The sequence below is a fragment of the Crinia signifera genome, chromosome 6 (assembly GCF_055691185.1).
Source record: "Crinia signifera chromosome 6, ASM5569118v1, whole genome shotgun sequence".
Classification (NCBI taxonomy): Eukaryota; Metazoa; Chordata; class Amphibia; order Anura; family Myobatrachidae; genus Crinia; species Crinia signifera.
In genome coordinates, this window is record NC_139222.1 from 271,658,798 (window position 1) to 271,677,581 (window position 18,784).

At 50.3% G+C, this 18,784-nt stretch overlaps 1 protein-coding gene across 1 annotated transcript in view; it reads left to right on the forward strand.

Moving 5' to 3' along the window:
- The window catches only part of MMS19 (MMS19 cytosolic iron-sulfur assembly component), a 49,768-nt gene that overhangs the window by 4,607 nt on the left and 26,377 nt on the right, over positions 1 to 18,784 (forward strand). The window contains exons 2-9 of the mRNA XM_083149599.1: positions 2,760 to 2,808; positions 3,384 to 3,484; positions 5,225 to 5,310; positions 6,324 to 6,398; positions 6,481 to 6,550; positions 7,224 to 7,352; positions 15,385 to 15,446; positions 15,524 to 15,610. Of these exons, the coding sequence (XP_083005725.1) occupies positions 2,760 to 2,808; positions 3,384 to 3,484; positions 5,225 to 5,310; positions 6,324 to 6,398; positions 6,481 to 6,550; positions 7,224 to 7,352; positions 15,385 to 15,446; positions 15,524 to 15,610 (659 nt within the window). The remainder of the gene's footprint in view (positions 1 to 2,759; positions 2,809 to 3,383; positions 3,485 to 5,224; positions 5,311 to 6,323; positions 6,399 to 6,480; positions 6,551 to 7,223; positions 7,353 to 15,384; positions 15,447 to 15,523; positions 15,611 to 18,784) is intronic.

Consider the following 18,784-nt stretch of genomic DNA (forward strand, 5'->3'; position numbering starts at 1 on the left):
GTCACTTAGAACCGGTGGTCCATGCAGCCTGTCACTTAGAACCGGTGGTCCATGCAGCCTGTCATAAACTCAAACATGAAGATGGGATATACACATAATATGCACTGTAACAGGGTAGAAGGAGAACACAGAGGGGCGAAAGGCTGCGGGGAGTCTCTGCTTCGTGTCCGGAGATGCCGATAGATCACCAGGTCTGTGTTCCAAGTAGTTCTGATGATCTACACTTAAATCTAATTACCAGATTATAAGCAATGTTTCCCCCGGAGGGAGGAACTCTCAGCTAATTGAGGAGTGAGATGGTTCTTCTCTCTGTCCCATAGTTGATGTGCTTTGTCCATTTAATGTGGAACAGGAGCCCAAGTGTTATTCTGGGACACCGTACAATCATCTCTTCCACTGAAAGGGCAGGGGCTGCTCATATGGTTTAATATGTGCTGCAGCTTAGTGGGCATGTTTCAGAACACTGAAAATCCTGATGGTCAGGAGGAGAAACCGATGTTAAAAGCAAATCCTATCCTGGTGCGGTTTGCCAAGTGACCTTACGCAGCATGCAGCCTGTTTGGTAGGAGCCAGTGACCTCGCTGAGCAGCGTGCGGCCTGTTTGCTAGGACCCAGTGACCTCGCTGAGCAGCGTGCGGCCTGCTTGCTAGGACCCAGTGACCTCCCTGAGCAGCGTGCAGCCTGTTTGGTAGGAGCCAGTGACCTCGCTGAGCAGCGTACAGCCTGTTTGGTAGGAGCCAGTGACCTCGCTGAGCAGTGTGCGGCCTGTTTGCTAGGACCCAGTGACCTCGCTGAGCAGCGTGCGGCCTGCTTGCTAGGACCCAGTGACCTCGCTGAGCAGCGTGCGGCCTGTTTGGTAGGAGCCAGTGACCTCGCTGAGCAGCGTGCGGCCTGTTTGCTAGGACCCAGTGACCTCGCTGAGCAGCGTGCGGCCTGCTTGCTAGGACCCAGTGACCTCGCTGAGCAGCGTGCGGCCTGCTTGCTAGGACCCAGTGACCTCGCTGAGCAGCGTGCGGCCTGTTTAGTAGGAGCCAGTGACCTCGCTGAGCAGCGTGCAGCCTGTTTGCTAGGACCCAGTGACCTCGCTGAGCAGCGTGCGGCCTGCTTGCTAGGACCCAGTGACCTCGCTGAGCAGCGTGCGGCCTGTTTTCTAGGACCCAGTGACCTCACTCATCCAGGCCGACTTTAACATCCATGCGGGCTCCAACGGTAAAGTGTTCTGAGCGCACAATAATGAGCAAAGCGCTGCATTAATTGATGTTCATGTCAACACTGACACCAAAATCTGTGAAAAATGCATGTATACCTATTGACTATAGATCTTTCAATACACCTCCTCGTCTGCCGCCTACCTGAAAGCAGCTGTCTGTGTAAGCACACGCCGCAGTAGCTATAGAGCAGTGCATGGTGTGTGTCAGAAATACAATCTGCTAACAGCCAGTGAAGATGTCATTGAATTCTGCCATAGACTCTGCTCGCTGATGGAAGCGTGAGCTGGGAATCCCTTGGTCGCTGTAGCTGGAACCAATCTCACATCTGTGATGGAATCCATTATTTATTACAGCTCTTGAGTTTCACAGACCGATCCGTTCAATGACTGCGCCACATTGCATACTACGGTGCCCCAATTCCGCTCTTTCCCAGTCTGTAACATTTATAGTGATCCGCTGTGGTTTTATTTTTCTCTGTTACATGAGTTTTACAAAAATGTTTTTAATTTAAAGTGTATAGGTCACCTGTGCTCTCTGGACTTGGCCTTATTGTGGGCTGAACTAAGTTGTTGGGTTTAAATAGAAAATAAGTGACGTGTTGTATCGGGATGCGGTCATTTGGTCTACAGCAGGCATGTCCAACGTTGGCCCTTCAGATGTTGTGAAACTACACATCCCAGCATGCTTTGCAATAGTTTTAGCATTCTCTAATAGCAAAACTGTGGCAAAGCATGCTGGGATGTGTAGTTTCACAACATCTGAAGGGCCAACGTTGGACATGCCTGGTCTACAGCATTATGGTCGACAGTCATTAGGTCGACATGGGGAAAGGTCAACATGGTTCTAGATCGAAAGGTTGTTAGTTCGACAGTGTCTAGGTCGACAGTCAAAAGGTCGACATGGAGTTTTTCACTGTTTTTTTGAGCCAACATGTGCCGACAGGCGGTATTTCATGCCCTACCATCCACTAGGACGTGGTGGGAGAATAAAGTGCAGCGAGGGGATGCGGTGCACTTTAAACTGTGTCCATGTTGACATTCAGGTAAAAAAGAAGTGAAAAACACCATGTCGACCTTTTGACTGTCGACCTTACGACTTATAACAATGTCGACCTAGACCCATGTCGACCTAATGACTGTTGACCGTCATGCTGTAGACCAAATGATCCCAACCCGTTGTTCCTGGGGCGGATGAGAATTATAAGGGGTACATTTACTAAAGCTCCTGAATAATGAAAAAGGTGATGTTGTCTTATAGCAACCATACAGGTTCGGTCTTTCATTTTCTAGAATGCAGTAGAGAAATCATAGACCGCATCTGATTGGTTGCTATGGTAAACATCACCTTTTTATTTGTAGGAGCTTTAATAAATGTACCCCTTAGTCTCGCACCTGTCCCTTTGCGTTATTGGTTATGCAGGTGTCTGTTTCATCTCCAGCTATTTCTATTAATAAAGCAAACATAGGGGTCGTATACACTGATATAGAAATGCATGTACTGCTTTCCGTCCCTCCTCTATGTGCCTCAGTTTTGCGCTCTGTTTTGCAGGTGTAAAGGATGGGGCATTCACCGTGTTACAGCTGGTGGAGGCACTTGGGTAAGCCGGTCTGTGTGTGTGCTGTGTATAAGACTTGGGGATCTGTATACAGTCTGGTGATGTTCGGGGGGGGGGGGGGGTTACTGAGATTACTTTTGTGTCCTTTAAGAAATGAAGTGCTCTGGGTCTGTGCATGTGCGCTCTGGGTCTGTGCATGTGCGCTCTGGGTCTGTGCATGTGCGCTCTGGGTCTGTGCATGTGCGCTCTGGGTCTGTGCATGTGCGCTCTGGGTCTGTGCATGTGCGCTCTGGGCCTGTGGATGTGCGCTCTGGGCCTGTGGATGTGGATGTGCGCTCTGGGCCTGTGGATGTGCGCTCTGTGCGCGCCTCCCAGTCACTCAGTATCTGGGCGGCGTGACCCTGCGTCTCCGCTTCAGGGAGATGAGCAGGGTTAGGGGGGTTTCGGTGGGGACCGGGGAGGTGGCGCGTGAGCTCCGGCGGAAAGTGGCGCGCGAGAGGCTCCATCGGTTGAAGGCTGTTTTACCAAGCGAGAAGATTCCTTCCTTTTATAGATATGTCTGCTCTCCCTGCCTACAGAGAGCCTCCTGTAACTTCTGCCGATGTTTTATTCCGCAGGTCGTGCCTGGCAAACCCTGAACCGAGGACAAGGGGGCGAGGGGTGCAGCTTCTGTCTCAGGTCTTACTACAGTGCTACTCCAGACTGAGAGAGAAAGAAGGTACAGCCGTCACTAGCGAGCAACTCCCATTATATAGGCTACCATCAGGACACTCTTACATTTACTGTGATCATTCCGCTGTGTCAGAACAAATGTTAGGATTGATTTAGTTGGGGAGGGGTGGGGGGAAGGGGGTTCTGTTCCTGTGTAATTGTCTATTAATGGGCACATCCAGATGTTTTCCAAAGCTCTGCAGAGCTTGCTCCTGTAAATATTCCTTATCAAGCATTACCATCAGCAGAACAGCACACACAGCACACGGAGTGAGCAGCTGACATAGTGGGTGGCCAAAATAGGAAAAAAAAGAAGATGCGCACGGGAAATAAATGCGATCAAACGCTACGGCTCTTTGGTCCGTTCATCACTGCCAGATCTTATCGTCTCCTATCCAGAATGTCATGGGAAGAGCGGATATGGATGGCCCATTACAGCCATACAATACTGCAAGCCCGTTCTGTATCATGAACCATCTCTGCACAGGAATGCATATTCATGTGGTTCGTGTCATCTCCGCACGTTGCCATATTTAAGGATGATTCACTCGCACTGTGCTTAAAGTGACGAGTAGGATTACAGTTTTGCTATTTGGTCATGCTGAAACTGTAGCAAAGCATTCTGGGATGTATAGTTCAACAACATCTGGAGGGCCCTGGTATAGAGTATCTACACTGACTTGATTGACAGTTGGCGAGTAAGTTAACAGGCTCCTAAGGCCACATCTTGTATATGCCATGGTCTGTGACCACCATCTGTAGTAACGTAGACCCTCGCAGGCTACAGATGGAGTGCCTCTGATCCTTGGCCGGGGATCGCCAGCATGCCTGCGCTGGTGATCGCCGGCACAGAGGCGCTCCATGTGACTGGGACGCACGTGTGTGTCCCAGTTTCAGGACGGCGCCGCAGCAGCATCCTGCCCGTCTCCTCTTCAGGGAGACGGGCAGGGATGGGGGGACAGCGAGGGGCACCCGGGGAGGCGTCTCGTGAGCTTGCCCCTGGCGAGAGCCGGCCGCCAGCCCCTGCAAAGATACAGTCTGCTCCATCTGTATCTTAGCACCGGGCACGATGGCTCGATCTGCTTTCCCTGTACTTGCCACAGGTTACTATGCAGGAGAACTTGTGGTCTTGGCAATACAGTAAGCAGTCCATATGCAAGCTGCCTTGCATCAAGGGGATAATTGTCAGCATATCCCCAGCAATCGAATCCCCGACCCCCACAATGAAACATGTATCGTATCGTATCGTACTGTACCGTAGTAGGAGGCCTTTGAGACTGGAAGTAATTCTGATATTTTTGCAGTTGGAGGATGTTCTTTCTGTTGTTGAATGTATTGCGATGGTCTTACCAGGTTGGTCGTAGTGTGTACTGGGACGCATGGTGTTTGCTGGAGGTAACGGGTACTAAATGACAGACATGCTCGTTTTTGGAGGCGTGTCGCAGCCAGTGGCGGCACCCTTGTACGCTGTGGTTCTGGCCGTGGTGTCTTAGGTGCTGCAGAGGCACAATGCTGCATCTTTGTCTGCTATGTAGCAATCTCATGCAATAATTAATTGAGTCTCCTTTGCTATGGCATATTAAAAGTATATCAAAATAAAGACACTTGAGACCGCCCCTTGGTGCTGTCACTGGTCTATAATTGGCATGTCTCTTTTGTTGGGCACCTCAGTGAGGGTAGCCCGGCCAACCCTTACATCTGCCGGTACTGACGTTCGCTTTCTCTAATCACACTTTCCATCATTTAGTGGCGGTCCTGGTTGAGTTCTATGAAAACCGGCTAAAGGATCATCACGTCATCATACCGTATGTCCTTCAGGGACTCAAGGCTCTGGTAAGTAACATGTACCACACAGCCACATCTCCGTGATAGTGCCACGGGCAGGATTTATGTCAGGTAGATCTAGTTAAGTGCAATTGGCAGTTGCTTCGGGACCAAATGCAATAGCCTTGCAGGTTGTGGAAAGTGCAAGTTACCTTTTTTTAATTTTAGTATGAAACGGGTTGTTTTTTTTATCTTTTTTTTTTGCCGTTTTACCGGAGATGGTTTGAAAGTGATTTCTAACGATCCTATATACCGCATACTCAACCCAAGTACATTTGTCATCCAAATCGCCACGGAAATCTTATGAGAAACTTGCCCACATTATTGCACGCGTGGGCATAAATTAACTAGCCATCCCAGATGCAAGGGATCAGGACTATCTTAAAGTCTGTTTGATCGGTAACTGCCATCTGTCGCTGTGACATGTCATTAACAACTGCACTACCTGGGTGCCATGGCAACCGTTCATTTAAATTTACCTACAATCTTGCGGAAGTTATGCTGGTTCTTTGTACACTGAACCTACTACACATAACCCCCATAGAGATTAAATAGAAAAGTTTTGAAAGAGTTTATATAGGAATCGTGGAGGCGAACATACCTTAAAATTAAATCAGTGATGTTCACTTATGTCCCTATAAAGATTAGATTGTGATAGTGTGGTTCTGTGGGGCGAAGATTCACCTTTCAGTATTCAATCAGTCATTTTCGCTCATTTTTGAGTAATTTTTTGCATAATTTTTATTTTTTGAGCAAATCGGTCTGGACTAAAACCGCCGCAAATTTGCCAAAACCATGTGAATTTGCGGACACGTGGTTTTCACCGATACTGGATTGTTCGCCCACGTGGAAAATTGAATAAGGTGAATCAAAATAGCCCCAAAAAACGGGTGAAAGTTGCTGATTTTTTCCACAAGCGCAAATTTCGGCCAGGATTGAATACCAGCCTGTACAGTAAAGCATGAAGGTGTGTTTATAAGGACAATGTGCGTTGATAACCTGTATGTTCCCCTTTACAATAGAGCCTGTCTGAGGTATTCCCGCCCGGTCGGGCCGTGTCCGTGCTGAAATCCATATTCCAAGAAGTCCATGTGCAGGTAGCCGTCCAGCTTTCTCTATTAAGATTTTGTCTTTTTAAATATATATAACACTAAGCGCTGACACTTTACTTTCTTGCAGTCATTAATGATGCTCGATCGTCATACCGTGTATATGGTCATCACTAATTTTATGAGGATCCGTGAAGAAGGTAAAACTTATAATGTCTATATTAGAACCATATTTTCAAATTTAGTTTGTTATGAAGCAAATGTCGACGTACGACGCGTTAGTGGTTTAAAATTGCTTGTCAACGTTGTCAGCATGCTGCCGACATCATGAATGTGGATATGGTAGTGGTTCTCAAACTCGGTCCTCCCGACCCCACACAGTTCACGTTTTCCAGGTCGCCCGACAGGTGCGCTCATTACTGACTGACACACATTTTATAAGGTCCACAGGTGGAGCTAATGATTTCACTTGTGATTCTGTGATGATACCTGCACTGTGCGGGGTTCTGAGGACCGACTTTGAGAACCTGTGGTGTATGGTGACCATTTACGTGTTTCACCCAAAGCTAGTATTGTTAATATTCTGTTTTATAATGTAATGTAAATAGTATAGATTCCATTTACCCTAAATAAAACACAGGGCATTGTATGTGGGTGGTAACACTGTAGTCCTGTCATTTATACAATGGAGAGAAAGCACAAAACCGCGCTGCTTCTGGCTGCTCTTCTGATAGGTCAGTCACTCTAGTAGGCTGCTGATGTCAGTATGTCATATACTGGCTATAGATATGTCATCAGAGAGGAGGTATATATAGCAGCCGTACACAAGCCTCTCCACGTCTCTCTGTACACTGATGTTCCGTCTACCTGCAGAGTTAAAGGGACTAGGAGCAGATTTCACCTTTGGTTTTATTCAAGTCATGGATGGGGAAAAGGACCCTCGTAACCTGTTGGTGGCCTTCCGTATCGTTCAGGAGATCATTACAAAGGACTATGCTCTTGGTAAGACCCCGTTCCTAGCACACGAGTCCCCTTCACAAAGGAGAGTCCATTACTCTAGAATGTGTGTCACAGTTTTTGTTTCCATGACCCATCCGGTATATCTGTGTATTTGGTGTGATCGCTTTACTGGAAGGGCCACATACAGCCCCCTAGGCTGCCTCCAACTTCTAATGACCCAAACACAAACCTTACTACACTTTTATTTTAATGGCGTTTCCCCCCAAGATGCCTTCGATGCATTTGTGCAGGTCCATCACTATTTCGGTTACAGGTTATTACATTGTCTGTATTGCGATCCCTTCAGTGTATCAGCACTTAATATGTACTAGATGGTAATGACCATGGACAGATCCGTCTCTGTATCCCATCATTAATGTGTTGGGCATAGTGGGGGTCATTAGAACAGAGAGGCAGTTGTATTACGCCTGATGAAGTGATCATGCAGCAGCCAATCAGCTCCTAACTGCCCAGTTAGAGGCTGGGTTTGAAAAAATGACAGGAGCTGATTGGCCGCTGTGTTGTCACCTGCCACTTTAGCACCACTTGGGGTCAGATGCACTAATCTTCAAAAAGTGATAAAATGGAGTGATAAAAAACAACAACAGCCAATCGGCCCCTAACTGATATGTTAGAAGGGTTGGGAAATGACAGTTGTGAGCTGATTGGCTGGTGGTTTATCCCTCTCTACGTCATCACATTTTGAAGCTTCGTGTATCTGGCCTATTATCATTTCACCAGGCTTAATACATGTGCCTAGTGTGGCACTGTAATCTACGTATTAAACATCGGAGAGACATATAGGGCCTTATTCTGATTGAGTTGGATGGCTCTGAATGCGGATGGATGGGCGATGGTTGGTGTTTGCGCATGTGCGGAGGCGTACCTGCGCATGTGCGAACGCCTCACACGTACGAACACGGCGTGAGGTCCATACAGAAAATGATCGGTCGGAACAATCCGATCAGGGGTGGAGAGGGGCGTGAAAGGCTCATTACCATATGCGTACGCCCCGCTTTTCATGGGCGTTCCCATGAAAATGCCGGGCGTACTTATGGTAATCCGGCCGTGACGCACGTGTGGGGGGCGGACAGCTGACATAGCCGGATGCCAACTGCCCGCCTATATCCCTGCTTTCATTCGGAAAAATGTCCGAGTAATCTGGAGCACTCGTAGCTGTCTGACCACTCAGTCCAGCATTCGATGGTCGGCGACCATTGGAGGATGTGGGAGGTTCCCACATATGGAGGTGTCCACATGAAACGTCCATTCGGTGTCTTACCGCATTCGGACTATGTGAGCGATCCGTACGGTAGGCGGGGCTAAGAACACTCGTGGCCGTCCGAAAATACGCATCCATCCGATACAACTAGAATAAGGGCCATAGTACCAACCAGTCCAGTCTGAACTGGTCATATTACTGGCTGTGGTTGAGAAATGGCAGGTAGTAGCTGGTTGATAGTATACTTGTCTGTAAGGGTTGATACATCTCACCATAGTGTTAAAAAATTTTTTTTTTTTTACCTTTTTCATTAATATTTCTCCTTTGGGAGACATCAGGGGCCACAGCTTTACAGTGGGTAATAGGAGTGGGAGAGAGCTCCAGCACCCTAGAGGATAACTTTAACTGCCTCCCAGGCAGTCAGGCTCCTCCCCTCCTATACCCCGCCTCCAGGCCAAGGACCTCAGTTTTTCTAGGGTGCTGGCAGGAGCCAGATGCACCCAAAAGAGGGGCTGCTATTTAGCAGCCATAACTTTAATTTTTTTTTTTTACACTTTAAGTGTCAGAGCAGCAGCGCTGGGGGTCTGAATAGACCCCTGCACTGCTGGCTCCAACACCCGGGTCCGGCGCTGCATCGCCACCCGCGGGTGGGGACCTGCAGCGGCCCCCGGGCACTGGGGAGCCTACAGCCACAGCCGGACGCCGGGAACCACAGGCGCCTCCTTCACAACAAGCCGGGACGCACTGTGAGTAAGACACGCTCCCCGCCGGGAGCGTGTGCGATAGCGCAGCGAGGCGCATAGATGTGGCTGTCACAGCCGGCGAGGGGTGACCGCCGGCTGTGCTAGCAAGCGGTCGGCCGGCTCGCCGCCCGTCCTGCTGGACCACCAGGGATACTAGTTTGTGGGCAGCAGCGCTGGTATGCGGGGCCGCCCGGCGCGCGCCGGATCCCCGCCATTTTACCAGCGCTGCATGAGGACACCTTCCCTATGGTCATTTGTTAGCAGGGGGAGGTGGCTCCCCCCACATCAGCCCCTCCCCCGGGGACAGTAGGCAGGGAACTGTGCTTGGCGCACAGAGTTCCCGCCACTGACATCCCTTCCTGTCTGCCTGGCTGCACGTGAGGAGGGACATGGAGAAGCTCCAGTGCCACCCGGGGTTCCACTCTTTCACTGCCAGGAGGCTTGGGCAAGTCCCCCCTGTACCTCTCCTGCGGGACACAGGTCACAGTTTCTGAGTGCTCCAGTCAGCCATAGCTGCTGCAAGAGCATAGTGCCATTTGCCTTCTATTTGCATTGTATGCCTATGTATGCTTGCTGTATATGTGTACTTATTAACCCAATAGCTACTGCAGTGTATTTGGTGTCATTTTGTACTTAGTCCTCCTGTACTTACAGTAATTATGCCCAACAAGGGCAAGTCCAAGAAGGGGGACGCCCCAGCATTGCTGTCATGCACAGCCTGTAATGCGGGCCTATCTCCCCTGGACTATGTACAGGACGGCGTATGCGCAAGCTGCTACAATGCGCAGGCGCTGCCCACGCCTTCGGCCTCTTCTCAGGAGCCTGCTTGGGCCTCATCCCTTGTGCAGATGATGGCGCAGCTAGTTGATAAAGTCTCGGCTGCGCTGCCCCAGCAGCCCGTGCCGTCCTCATCGGCGGTGGGTGCAACCCCCCCAGCGTTGGATGCCCAGGGGGAGGGTTCATTGCCCGCAGATAGACGCAGGTCTTTAGTTAAAAGACCGGCGGCACTCCGACCCCTCCTCATGCATGATTCAGACGAGGAGGAGGAGGAGCAAGACAATCAAGATGATGATGATGACGACGACTATGTGGAGGAGGCCGTCGATGACGCCATTGACGTCGCCGCTGACATTGGGGATGCCTTTGTTGGAGAGAACCCCCCGTCTCATAGAGAGGATCCCCCATCTCGCCTTGATGTACCAGGCCTGATTACAGCGGTTAAAAAGGTCCTTCTAATAGACGACCACGCTGATCCGCCTGCGGAGTCGGGCCCTATATTTAAGCGCCCTAAACGCTCCTTAAGTCTATTTCCCAAGTCGGATAATCTTGACATGGTCATTAAAGAAGCTTGGGAGGTCCCTAATAGGAGATTTGTCATTCACAAACGTTTCTCCTCCCTCTATCCTCTCCCCCAGGAGGACAGGACCCCCTGGGAGACAGCCCCCAGGGTAGACGCTCATGTGGCAAAACTGGTGAAAGCCTCTCTGTTGCCAATCCCTACAGCGTCTCTTAAGGATCAGGCGGATAGGAAGTTGGAAAACTTCCTGAAGCTTATCTACACCACGGCTGGAGCGGCCGGCAGGCTCTGCCCTGGCATCAGCCTGGGTGGCTATGGCCCTAACTAAATGGACTGCTGTCATCACAGCAGGGGTGTCTGAGGGGGCCCCAGCAGAAACTCTACTACCGACTATAGAGTTGATACATCAGGCTGCCCTCTACTTAGGCGAGGCAGCTCTTGATTCCGCTACGCTCTCCTCCAGGGTGTCAGCTTCAGCAGTGGCCGCTCGCAGATCACTTTGGCTGCGTTCCTGGAAGGCTGACACGGACTCTAAGAAGGCCTTGGAAGCTCTTCCATTCGACGGTTCCCTCTTATTCGGTCCCGAGCTGGATAGGATGGTCGCTACGGTGGCAGCCTCAAAAACGGCTTTTCTACCATCCATCCCGACTACACGGCCCCGGCCGGCCTTTCGGTTCCAGGGTCGTGGTAGGGGACAGGCCTTCTCCTCCAGATCTTCCCAGGGGGGCAGATCCTCCCGCCCTAGAGGCAAGCGTCCTTGGGCCACCAGACGCCCTGATCCCAAGCCTGCAGACAAGCCCGCCGCATGACGGGGTGAGCCCCCACCTGGGGGATCCCAGGGTGGGCGGTCGTCTGTTGGAGTTTTCTCCCATCTGGTTGGAATCCACCACAGACGCGTGGGTTCAGGAGGTGGTCTCCCGAGGCTACTCCTTAACTTTTTGGCATCGCCCACCGACATCGTTCTTTTCCACGAGTCTTCCATCAGACCTGGAAAAGCGCAAAGCGTTAGAACAGGCAGTTCAACGTTTGCTTCAAGCAGGAGTCATCATACCCGTCCCCTGGTCCCAAAGGGGTTCAGGGTTTTACGCCAGCCTCTTCCTGGTCAGGAAACCAAACGGGTCCTACAGGCCCATACTCAACTTAAAGAAGCTGAACAAGTTTGTACGTGTTCCAAAGTTCAGGATGGAGACTCTGCGCTCCATTGTCCTGGCCCTCCAGCCAGGGGACTTCATGGCATCCTTGGACATACAGGATGCGTACTTACACATCCCCATCCGTCCGGAACATCAGCGGTTCCTGCGCTTTGCCATACTGGACCAACATTTCCAGTTCAGGGCACTACCATTTGGTCTGTCCACTGCCCCCCGTGTGTTCACAAAGGTGATGGCAGTGATGGGCAGCAGTCTGCGCAGCCAGGGTATCCGGATACTCCCATATCTGGACGACCTGTTGATTCTCGCTCCCTCTGCAGACCTTCTTCGGGACCACCTGACTGTGGTGATACAGCTCCTGGAACGACACGGCTGGATCATCAATTGGGACAAGTCCTCACTGATTCCGGCACAGTCGATGGTTCACCTGGGGGCCAGGTTGGACACCATCCATCAGAGGATCTACCTGCCAGACGACCGTCGGCGGACCCTGCAGTCCCGAATTCGTCGGCTCCTAAGTCCCCGACGGGTGTCCATGCATGCTTGCATGAAGGTTCTGGGTTCAATGGTGTCGACCTTCGACATGGCGGAATATGCCCAGTTCCACTCCCGCACACTTCAGAAGGAGATCCTCTCCAAGTGGTCAGGATCCTATCGTTCTCTCCGATCTCAGGTGATAACCTTATCGCCGGCAACTCGTCTCTCTCTCTCGTGGTGGCTCCTAGACCAGAACCTCACGATGGGACGGCCATTTTGGATCCACCAATGGACCCTTCTCACCACGGATGCCAGCCTCCGCGGTTGGGGAGCGGTCACTTGCCAGAGGTCATTCCAAGGACTTTGGTCTACATCGGAGGCCAAGCTTCAAATCAATGTCCTCGAACTGAGGGCGGTCTTCCGAGCTCTTTGCCTGGCAGAACCCTGGCTGAAGGGTCATCCGGTGCAGGTCCAGTCGGACAATGCGACCACGGTGGCTTATATCAACCACCAGGGTGGCACCCGCAGCCGGGCAGCAATGGTGGAAACATCCCGCATCTTTCAGTGGGCGGAGAGGAAGATTCCTGCTCTATCAGCGGTCTTTATACCGGGAGTCCAGAACTGGGAAGCGGACTTCCTAAGCCGTCAAACACTGAATGCCGGCGAATGGTCCCTCCATCAGGAGGTGTTCCAGATGCTGGTACGTCGGTGGGGCTTACCCGAAGTGGACCTGATGGCCTCTCAGCACAACCACAAGGTTCCCCTTTACGGATCCAGGGCTCGCGACCCGGCCGCCATCTTGGTGGACGCCCTGTCCGCTCCGTGGCCGTTCAGGCTGATGTACGCCTTCCCACCATTCTCCCTTCTATTGCGACTGATTCGCAAGCTGAAGGCGGAAGGGGGCACATTGATCCTGGTGGCTCCGCATTGGCCCAGACGAGTCTGGTTCTCAGATCTTCAGGCTCTGTCGGTGGCCCCCCCGATTCGTCTGCCGTTGCGTCAGGACCTTCTCTCTCAGGGTCCGTGTCTGCATCCAGATCTGAGGCGCCTGGCTTTGACGGGGTGGCTATTGAAACCTCCCTCTTGAGATCTAGGGGGTTTAATGCACGAGTAATCTCCACCATGCTTAGAGCGAGGAAGGCTTCCTCGGCGAGGGCCTATCATCGTGTTTGGAGGGCCTACTTCGTTTGGTGTAGGACTCGCCACTTCAATCCTAAGTCTTATCGCCTGGCTCGGATCCTATCTTTCTTACAGAAGGGCCTGGAGGCTGGATTGCGCTTATCTACCTTGAAGGTTCAAGTCTCGGCTTTGTCCATCTTGTTTCGCCGAAGATTAGCACTTTTGCGGGATGTCCGCACATTCCTGCAGGGGGTTTTGCACATCCAGCCTCCCTTTGTTCCCCCGGTTGCTCCTTGGGACCTTTCACTTGTGCTATCTGCGCTTCAGAAACCACCATTTGAACCTTTGCGGTCAGTGGACCTGTGTTGGCTCACCTGGAAAACGGTTTTCTTATTGGCAATAGCATCAGCCCGGAGGGTGTCCGACCTGTCTGCCCTGTCTTGTAAGTCCCCTTTCCTGGTTTTGCATAATGACCGGGCGGTCCTTCGTACTGTCCCTTCTCACTTACCAAAGGTGGTGTCCAGTTTCCACGTTAACCAGGAAATCGTGGTTCCGGCCTTTCAGGGGTCAGATGCGTCTCCGGATCAATCCTCCTTGGATGTTGTCCGGGCGTTGCGCATCTACGTGCGCCGCTCTCGGTCCTTTCGCAAGTCGGACTCGCTCTTTGTGCTGTATGGCTTTCAGAAGCGGGGATTGCCGGCCACTAAACAGACTATTGCCCGCTGGCTTCGTTCTGTCATCAGGCAGGCATACCTGGGCGCCTCCCTTCCGGTTCCGGCTGGTATCCGGGCACATTCCACCAGGTCTGTGGGGGCGTCTTGGGCTGTTCGGGGCGGTGCAACAGCTGAGCAAATTTGCAGAGCTGCGACATGGTCGTCAGCTGCTACTTTCTTGCGTTTTTACGCTTTTGATACGTTTGCCTCCCAGGACTCTGCCTTTGGGCAGAGTGTGTTGGCTGCGGCACAGGCGCGTCCCCACCCATAGGTGGCTGCTTTAGGACGTCCCACTGTAAAGCTGTGGCCCCTGATGTCTCCCGAAGGAGAAAATGAGATTTATGTCTTACCTGGTAAATCTCTTTCTTCGAAAATCAGGGGCCACAGGGATCCCTCCCTGCCGCGCCTGCTTCAGTTACGTTAAAGTTACGTTTCACTGGTTATATTACTCCTCTGTTGAGGGTACTAACATGTTTCAGAATGTGTCTCTGTGTGGTGCTTCTCTTCCTTCTCCCTTGTCTCCTGCCATGGCTTGTTAAAAAAACTGAGGTTCTTGGCCTGGAGGCGGGGTATAGGAGGGGAGGAGCCTGACTGCCTGGGAGGCAGTTAAAGTTATCCTCTAGGGTGCTGGAGCTCTCTCCCACTCCTATTACCCACTGTAAAGCTGTGGCCCCTGATGTCCTCGAAGAAAGAGATTTACCAGGTAAGACATAAATCTCATTTTATACTATTTAGTGTAAAATGTAGCATTACTATACTACTGGTTTGTGGCATGGTAGAAGCTGCATTCTAGAATAATTGTTAAGCAGACTCTCGCTGTTTGTTTCTTTTTGGTATGTGAATCACTGTTGTGTTTCTTACCCGAATCCTAATCAGTCAATTCCACCTCTGCGATGCTCTTTCATATAACTCCTGTAGCTAAGAGTGTTACAGTGAGGAAATCTATTATTACATAACTGCTAATATTGTCTTATCTAATTATATATTCAGCTAACGGCCATTTGTCATTCGTTTTTGTTTTTTTTGGAATGGTGCCAGGTGCCAATGAGATTGTGTACAAAGTACTCAGAAAAGTAACAGTCTAGGTCAATGTAAAAAGTATAGGGGAAACGCTTACATTAAGATTTGGGAGAATTTAAAGCAGCAATCAACCCTAAAGCTGGTTTTGCCGAAAGGCGCTTTAAATTGAGCGGCAAGTTGCCAAAATGATGCCGGTTCTTTCATCTCTGATCTTTCAGCCCCCATTGAGCGTCAGCTCTTGGCATTATTATTTGTACATCGCACATTGACGGTTTCTGTTATGTCTTGGCCAGGACCGTTTGTGGAGGAGCTGTTTGAGGTGACGTCTTGCTACTTCCCCATCGATTTCACCCCTGTAAGTTTCTATAAAACCCATTACGTTGTCACCATGTTGCTTTCGGAAGCTTACGGCCTCTTGGTTTTCTCTTGCAGCCACCCAATGATCCGCATGGGATCACCAGGGAAGACTTAATATTGGGCCTTCGAGCTGTATTGGCATCTACCCCTCGTTTTGCGGAGGTAAGTAGGTTTACTTTTGTAGAACTAAAGGTTCCATCATTCCCTGCCATCCTTGGTTCTTGCCTGACAGGGCTGTGATTTCGCAGAAGCTGAAGAACTAAAGGTGGCCTCGGCCGGTGAATTCATATTTGTTGGTCTAGGTCATGTCATGTGTTTCCAGATCTGGGTTACTGTGACTTCTCTGGCTTTCATATGCATCTACAAGCCATTACGTGAGGCACCCCTTGACATTGATGGATCAGTGAGCCCATCGTGTGTTTCGTAAATGTGGCTTCTGTCAGCACATGTACTCTTGCAATTAAAATCAAGAGCAAAGAATGCGTTCAACAAATTGCATCAACAAAGTGAAGTTCTCCTGCGCCAGGGTTGTAAAACATTACATAGTACATCGTGACATCTTCCATGTTCCTTCATTAGTGATCTGTATTATAAGTGTTCTACGGGAATGTTCATTTTGCAACTGTGAAAGTACTATGGGAGCTATTAATTTATTGAGGAAGGGCGCACGGTGTGGGAAAATGCCGGCACCTTTTGGCCTCCGACTTTACACATGTTCCCTCTTAAATTCCATGCACAGTGGACAATTTTGCCCAGCCTGTATGGACAGTGATGATGTGAAAATCACTGGCCTGAAAATCAATCAGTACATACACACTTTTTATATATATATATTTTTTTGGTACTTGTGTAGTTTCAAGGGGGCACTTCCCTGCGGATCACATCGTATGCACATTGCATGCCTATCGCATGCGATTTAGCACACCCCACTATCCACGTCAGCCCGAAGTGTGGCGAACGTATGCGGTAAGTGTCCTTGCGACCTGTTCATACCCCCACTTTCCACGTCGGCGTGGAGTTGATTTTATAAAGTGTGGTGAGCTCAGCTTGCCACCGAGCCACGCCACACCAAGTGTGGCAAAATCAGCTCGCCACTGAGCCCAAAGCATGGCGAGGGTCCGCGGTAAACGAGCCCGAAGCGTGGCAAGCGGACATGTATTACTTGACTTGTTTTACGCGTTCCCTCGTGGGGCACGCTTCGCTCGGCACGGTGGCTCGCTACGCCCGCCACGCTTTATAAAATCAACTCCATACTGCCGTGGATAGTGGGGGTATGAACAGGTTAGGAGGATGCGTACCGCGTCTCCTTGCGGGGCTTGCTGCGCATGCCACGCTTCGGTCTGACGTGGATAGTGGGGGTGTGCTCGCCACGATTTGCATACGATCTGCTGGGAAGTGCCGCCGTGAAACTACACAAGTACCGTTTTTTTTTTCCCCCTGGCCAGCGATTTTCACAGGGCACTACGGAAAGCCGTCCACCCCGTTGTGCATTTGCTGGCAATACCAGAAGATGATTGGCGACCGCCGTCAATGATGTGGAGAGTGCAACAGTGATCATCGGTGGCCTGCATACACTGGGCGGCTTTCGAGCTGAAAGCAGCTCAAATAAAAAAACCGAACTGCTTTCAGCTCAAAATCGCCCAGTGTGTATGGGCCTCTTATCCCGTCAAGGTGTGCAAAAAATATGTGATATTGGTCTACCGTAATTACTTGAAGTGCACAGCTGCACATCCTGATCGGTGAATTACTGTGATGTGTTCATTAACCTCCTCTGAAGTGAGGCCAATGTAAAAGACCAAGTCGGTCTGTTACAACATCTGGATCTGCTCAGTCACACCAGGAGTCTCACGCTGTATGTCTCATTGAGGCAGGAGAACACATCTGTAGGCCTGCCTGTGTTCTTTAATATCGTATTCGTGCATTGATCCCCATGTGTCGCGTCGGCTGGTTTCGCTACGAATGTTTTATATTGGTTACATATTTGCGTCTGTCCCCTGCTTGGAATATGACTTTCACCGCAATTTCACACAGGAGGAGACCGGCTGGGGCTGCATTGTGCGAAATGAAAGACTTTCCATTCTAGCTCTTTAATTCTTCATTTGAGGTGGTGAAAGGTATCCATTGTGGCTGTTTTTGGATAGATCAGTTTTTAAGATTTACTATTAAATCTCGTTAAAGTCTTTTATACTGAGTGATGGATACATTTGTGAGGATGAACTTTTGCCAAAGTCTACAAGGCCGATAACTTGAGATAAACAACCTTATGGAAGAGTATAAAGGACTGCAGGGTTGGCGCTGAAGCAAATCCCTGTAAAAATAAAACCCTCCATCTGGGATGGGGTGATGGCGGCACTGCAGTACCGGGGCATCACAAATGGGGCACAAAGAGTGTGGGCCATGAGAGCAACCAGTGGGGCCATGCTTTCGGTGGATTTATATATTCCAGATAGAGATGTGCAGGTTCTGATTTACTCTGAATTCAAAGCAGGATCTTACTGGCTACCAACTGTCAACAACTGTCATGTGATTTGGGACAGCCAATAAGATCCTGCTTTGAAATCAGAGTAAATCAGAACCTGCATATCTCTAATTCCAGACATCATAGCTGTTATCCTGGGGGTAGGACACTGGGCAGCAGAAGGTCTTCCAATGGGAAACGGTCATCTGTCAGACCACACTTAGGTCGACAGTCATTAGGTCGACCCCGGAAGGTCGACTGGCCCCAAGGTCGACAGGGTTAAAGGTCGACATGGGTCAAGGTCGACAGGACTTAAGGTCGACATGGGTTTAGGTCGACAGTCATTAGGTCGACATGAGTTTTTCTCTGTTTTTCGAGCCAACATGTGCCGACAGGCGGTATTTCATGCCCTACCATCCACTAGGGCGTGGTGGGAGAATAAAATAGTGTGCCGAGCGTAGCGAGGCACCGTGCCCGAAGCATAGCGAGTGATGCGAGGGGCTTTGGTTCAACTCCAACTGTGTCCATGTCGACTGTGTCGACATTCGGGTAAAAAAAAAAAAACAGTGAAAAACGCATGTCGACCTAAACACATGTCGACCTTTAACCCTGTCGACCTTGGGGCCAATCGACCTAATGACTGTAGACCTAAGTCTGGTCGGACAGATGTACCGATTCCCTTCCAATACGCTGTAAGCATGTGGGCTCAGAAAGATGTCAACCTAATCGGATCTCAATTGCAAGGGATCCATAGTTGTTACTGGTAGATACCAGGTGGGAGATCTGGGAAACTACCATCTAATATTTATTCATGAAAGTAAGGAGAGGGTGTGGTTATTCTGCTGGCAACAGACTGGTTAAGATCACAGTTTGGCGCC